The sequence below is a fragment of the Strongylocentrotus purpuratus genome, unplaced genomic scaffold (genome assembly GCF_000002235.5).
Source record: "Strongylocentrotus purpuratus isolate Spur 01 unplaced genomic scaffold, Spur_5.0 spur5_contig_698, whole genome shotgun sequence".
In the NCBI taxonomy this organism is placed as follows: Eukaryota; Metazoa; Echinodermata; class Echinoidea; order Camarodonta; family Strongylocentrotidae; genus Strongylocentrotus; species Strongylocentrotus purpuratus.
The window spans coordinates 204-6,322 of NW_022145390.1; the positions used below are offsets into that span (position 1 = coordinate 204).

The following is a 6,119-nucleotide window of genomic DNA, read 5'->3' on the forward strand; positions in this document are numbered from 1 at the left end:
TTGGATGCACAGTCACTTATACTAGAAAGAATAATTACGCATTGCCAAAATTGTATTTATTTCTGATTCACTTATTCATCTATTTACAAAAAATGTTGATGCTTTTATAATTTAATAAAAAAAGTCTTTAAAAATGTACAAGCGTATTCCATAAATGGCGTTTACTATTGGCTGGTTTAATATTTAATCTATTTTTGATTTCAAAAGTGCAGTTTCAATTTAAATTGCCTCCCGAAGAATCCAACTCACAGACGATCATGAAAGCGGGATTGAAGAAGCTGAAATCGAAGGCCTTCTTTGCGTTCTTGACGAAAGGATCATCCTTGTTCTGCTGGGAGTCAACTTTGAGGCCGAATCCACACTTGGCAATGGCGTCCATGGTGAAACCACCAAACAACCTAAAGATAAACAAAACAGGGTGAATGGGGGCGCTGTACTTAACAAACGCCATATTGGGGGTACCAACAGACGTGAACCTCGGGTTAATGAAGTAGGTTTCAATGATGCTATTTGCAATTCCATTTCCAAACATTACAATCTTCCATTTTTAAATTGAAATAAAGTTACGAGATTTGTTTCAATGCAATATTTTTACTGTTCGAAACGAAATAATGGGGTGGTTTATACTGCGCCTTATTCGCCCAAAAATGATGGCCAATTTTCCCAACAATTGACATTAGATTCTTGGCGCTTTGGAAGACTTTTACTCAATAAAATATGTTTTTCGGTACATGTAGTTCATTAACAATGCTCTTTTAGAGCTTTCTAAGATTCAGTACGAAAATAAGTCAAATACTAACTCTGGGGGAGGTGAACCTACGTCCGATCGATTAAAGTACAGGAGTCTTAAACACTCTACCAGCTTTCTTGTCCGAGTTCAAACTCCAACACAGCAGCGAGTACAACAACTAAGGACCTAATAAACATCGTCTTTTTTTTACAATTTCCAAATGCTTGTTATGATAGAAAAATATCAATATACATTAGTATCACATGATTATTTCGCTTGTATCTTACACTCTGCAGTCGGCGGCTTTTCCTCCCTCCTGGGCCTTGCTGAAACTTGCCACCAAGGTATCACAACATTCATTGATCGTCTCCGACATCTGCAAAGATTTCATTCAAAGACAACTTACAATTACATTGCCTGAAGGTCTCAAACAACTAAAGGTTGAGTTGAGTCAAAAAGAAGGTAACCTAATGAGAAAAAATATTTTGAAAAATATGTGGCTCGCACTATTTAGTAAAAAATGAAAAAAAGGATAAAACGCATATTACTGACTATTGTAACTGTGAAAAGTTAAAAATCTTAATACAAACATTACAAAATTCAGCTTTCCACCAATTATCATTTACCGTTCAAGTACAATGAAACAAGGGCGTTTTCTGCCTTATGAATGAAGACAATTTGCATAGGAAAAGAACACGCACAAAATCACCGTTATTATTTCAAAAACAATTCCTCATTTTCAAAACACAAAATCTAACAGTGAAAGTAATGTTTGAATCTTGACAAAACCTATATCAATCTCATTTGTATCTGAATGCCTGTGCGATGTAATCTCTGGTTCTCACTCAGCTCGATAGCTTCAAACTTTATTCAATGGGCAGCTGTAAATTCTCACTAGAATAAAGTGCATTTCACTATTTGGAAATTTGGAAATTAAAGAGCAGCAAAGTAAAAAGCAAACAAAAAATACAAGGAAAAAAAACAAACAAACACCTCGTTCTACTATAAATTTGACAGTTGATTCTTTTGAATACTCTTTCATAAAATCTTACCAGTCTCATTTTGGAGGCACTGAATGACGGAGTGATGACGTTGCGTATCTCTTTCCATTCTTCGTTCGCAAGCTGAGTCAAGCCTCTGTTCAAGGGCTTTTGCCCGAGTGGGAATTTCTGCCCAAAACAGAATGGAAAACACAAATATTCGAATGAAACGTAAAATACCAGCAACAGTGCGATAAACATGTGGGAAAGGAAGGCGTGAATTGATGTGATTCGGATGAAAAGTTTTAAATTCTTACCCTCCTGTTGTAGAAACTGGAGAAATTCTTGACCAAGACATTCTTCAAAATGTCAGGATCATTGATAATCAGTACTGGACGTCGGAAATCATACATCCTGGAATAAATAAAACAGAAGAATTATCAATTTAATAGAATATAATCGATAAATTGTTTAAAAAAAAAAAAAAAAAAAAAAAGTAGAAATACAATTCAAATGTTACATTCGCGTTATTGTACGTACCCGACGACTCTGCCATGCTTCTTTACGTACTCGGTAAAAGTGTGTTGGAGTCCCTGCGAACACAGAAAATTAATAAGGAAAAGTCTCTGTAGAATGCTTTCAAAAATAAATGTTTTGCCAATATTCCTGAACATTCGTTGAAAAGTCTACCAACGTTTGTTGTTGAACGGCCAAGAAGGTATACTGTTCGCCAGAAAACAGTCATCGGGAGTATGCAGGACCGTTTCGTAGTTAGAAACTACGTTTAGAAACTTTCGTATTTAGAAACAAGTTTGTTTACGGCATTTACTGACAGTCACTCGTTTGTTTATATCAGGGGAATATTCTTCCGGCAAAATCATCAACTGACAAAACCATACGGAAAATATTAACTTTTTTTATCAGCAAAACATGGAAAATCTTACATGACGCCATTGCAGTATGTTCCCAAAGAAAGGAATGTAGTCGGCTACAGGGATGCCACACCTCTGAAAATACTGGTGACACCACCGATCATACCTGAAAATCAAGTAGGGAAAGAGTCACAAAATGCTTCCAATTCTCAGATGTTGTCCATAGTTCATAGCAACGATTCCGTGAAATATATAGTTTTCTCAGCCTATTTTACCAAGTTTTCATTCAATTTAACACCTGCTCATTCAGTTTAGATTAAAATTGATAGATCACGCAGATCGTCATTCGACCCGCCAAAAAAGATCTTTCAAAAAGCGAACAATCATGGACATTTTCGCTCTTCATCCCTGCAAATTTCCCGAAGGACGTACAATTTTTCCGACAGGCCGATTTCGCCGTCCCCATTTTGCTCCTATCAGCGTCCCGTTTAAAAATTGGGACCTCAGAAGAAAATGGGAAATATATCAATTAAAACATCTTAATAATTGAATGACCAAACGATGAAAATGACTGCCCATAAACGCATAAGTAAAGAAAAAAGTGGGCTTACGTCACATGCCCAGCAACGTTCACTAATTTGAATGCATTTACCGTCAAAAGATGTCAAAAACTTAATGTATGAATGCTGCAAATTAAGTATGGAATGCACCAAAACGACATAAAATGCCCCAAAATGAAAATTGAAATTGAATGCAGCAACAATGAAAAAGAAACCCAATTGGATCCGATGTGTCAAAATCACGCGAAATTGAATGGCCAATAATGAAAATGATCAGAAAAATTGGGAAATTGGCCAGGAAACCTATACTACGTACAAATCCAATTTTACAGGCAAATACACGGTTACAACACGTAACTATCATGAAAATACGGATCGAATGTCGAAGCGGCTCAAAAGCTCAAATCGCTTTAATTTTGTTTTGTTACTGAGCCTCGCCTTTGAAAAAAATCCTCGCCATTAAAATACACATACCCTCCTCCCGTAAAAAAAAAGGCCGAGACCTTAATAGATACACTTGGCAATTAAACAATTACCATTATTGTCAAAGGTATGAATTTAGAAGTTGTAAAATCTGATATGAGAGTTTGGTCTGTTACACCGGCCTACGTTGGCAAGACCATGTCTCACTCTAAATCCAAAATCAGCAAACATTTTACGGCACACACCACCCCCGCAAGTTAAAGCAGTTTGTCAAGTGCAGTGGACTGGAAGGGTTGCATGTACACTGTATTAAACTGTATTTTGGTGGTAAAGTGAATAACACGGTTTATTTGGCTTGACTTGGTTACTATACATGTTTAACGATAAGGTTGCTTCGAGTCATTGTGTTCACAATTGCACGAAGTCCAGACAAACTTGACGACTCACCAGGAAACCCGAAACCAGACCGAGGTTTGAGCGCTCATACTACGCATGCTTATGGGTGTTCCAAACCTTGGCTTCGTCATCACTTCGGCTTCATGCTCCAAGATCATTTTGAAGTCCGTGTTTTTTATGCCAAAGCCAAATGGAACTTCTTTCAAAACGTTGGCCTGATAACTATTGCAAATTGATGTTTATCGAGAAGAGTATAGTTGTGATGGGCTCATCTATTCTCCTAAACTCAGGGGCCTAAAAATCTACTGGAACGATCTCAGAATGAAATCGAGATTTCGAAAAAGCCACAGCTCAGGCTGGAACTGGTCCAGCTGACGGCGCGGCGAAAAGCAAACGCAACTTGCAGCTGATAATATTCAGGCCGTTTTCATTATACAATAAGCAAACGCAGAGACAATGACTGCTGCAACGGGATTTGTTGGGCAATGTCCAATACTAGATCATTCGTTATAGGCTGTACAGTATTTCTCAGTGACTATTAATGCGATACGGTTTCTCTTATGTGAATTTCATATACGTATATGCAATTAAAATCTGTGCTGCTGAAACTCACAAGCCCTTTTTATGTAATTCTTGTAATGATGATGTTTTCCCTTACAAAGCAATACAGAAACACAAGAATCATTTTGACCGTTGGTAAAGCATTTCTGGCAAATTGTGACATGTACATCAAAACACTAATGCTATACCGACAATAAACCATGACTATAGATAACATCACTGCCTATCTCATAAATACACGGTATACAGAATAAGTACAAACCAAAAGACCACGCCAAACAATAATGACAAATTACCAATATTTCAAATTTAACGGATTCCTGTAACGTTCTGTTGCACCGGCCATTGAACAGTTCAAGGCCGTATTGTAAACAAACAACAATCGATTGACGTTCCTTGCTCTATGCTCATGCACTCTCACCACAGAACGGGAATATAGTGACACAAGCGTTTCACCGAGAAAGTCGTGCATGTGAACAAAATTTAAGGAATTTTGACGAGATCATTTACAAGTACGTACCAAACTGATATGAGAACGAAACCGATAATCAACAGCCATGTCACGGACAAGTCAAATCCCAACAGCTCCATGATATTTTGACCACAAATTCCCACAAACTACTGCTCGATCAACTTAACTACTCAGATCATACAATGCACCCGTACTCTGACGTCCCTGGTTTATATAGGCTGACAAACAGAACCAGCTCGAGGACACACGAGCACAGGTGGTAGAATCCATTTACTCAAAAGGGGTGTTCAGAGTTATGTTCACCCTGCCTGGTACAATGGACAGTGACATCATGTGTATTTGCAGAGTGATAACTATAGCGTGCAAACGGAATTACCTCATTTTAGCCTCCGATTTCGCGATGCGATTCGAGCTTGCTTGTTGATATCCACCATCCGTTCCATAAAAGGAGCCTGAATAACATTCAAATCACCAAACTGATGCAATAGTGCACGGTGTTTCTGAAAGCTGATGGGCAAACAAAATATGTTTAGCGAGAAGCTAAAATGACCAAACATGGTAAAACTAGTATACACAGTGCGTGACTAGTACATTATTTTTTGTCAGTCTTTCGTTGCATAAGTCGTAACTCTCAACATAAGCCTTAAACAGCCGGTATTACCAAAGTGAACCAATGTGAACTAAATTTTTTGCAATTTTTCGTGGAATTTGTGCTAAGATATATTTTCACGCATTTTTCAAAGAGTAAAAGGCATTTTTCCTTTTCTGAAATTGAAACAAAGATAAAATTGTGTTAAAAATGGCACTGTCCTCTCATGCCATCAAATGTCGAGAAATGTCCTCTCTATTTAAGGAACAATTCAGAAATTGGGTTCTGGTGGTGGGGGAAAGAACCTGAAGTAGCAGTATACGATTCGACATGAGGTGGGTATTGCCTGTTCATTCATTGTTATCAACGGAGTGAGTATTACGCATCAACTGATAGTGCTTCAATAAAGGTGGGACGGCTTAAGGACAATGATAATTTGTCCACAAAATGGTGTTTCTCTAGGATATTACCCCAACATTGAAATCTGCAGCGTGAAGGGGATCTTTCTGTGATGATTATTAACCCAGAATCGAAGT

At 37.7% G+C, this 6,119-nt stretch overlaps 1 protein-coding gene across 1 annotated transcript; it reads right to left on the minus strand.

Moving 5' to 3' along the window:
- Positions 1-249: 249 nt before the first annotated feature.
- Positions 250-4,119, minus strand: LOC115925875 (cytochrome P450 3A29-like; the record flags this gene model as incomplete). Its single annotated transcript, XM_030989938.1, has 6 exons — positions 4,013-4,119; positions 2,655-2,748; positions 2,251-2,303; positions 2,028-2,124; positions 1,018-1,106; positions 250-398 (listed from the first exon to the last, which is right to left on the minus strand). Coding segments are annotated over exons 1-6 (589 nt in total), but the record flags the coding sequence as incomplete, so codon positions are not given.
- Between the last annotated feature and the right edge of the window lie 2,000 nt (positions 4,120-6,119).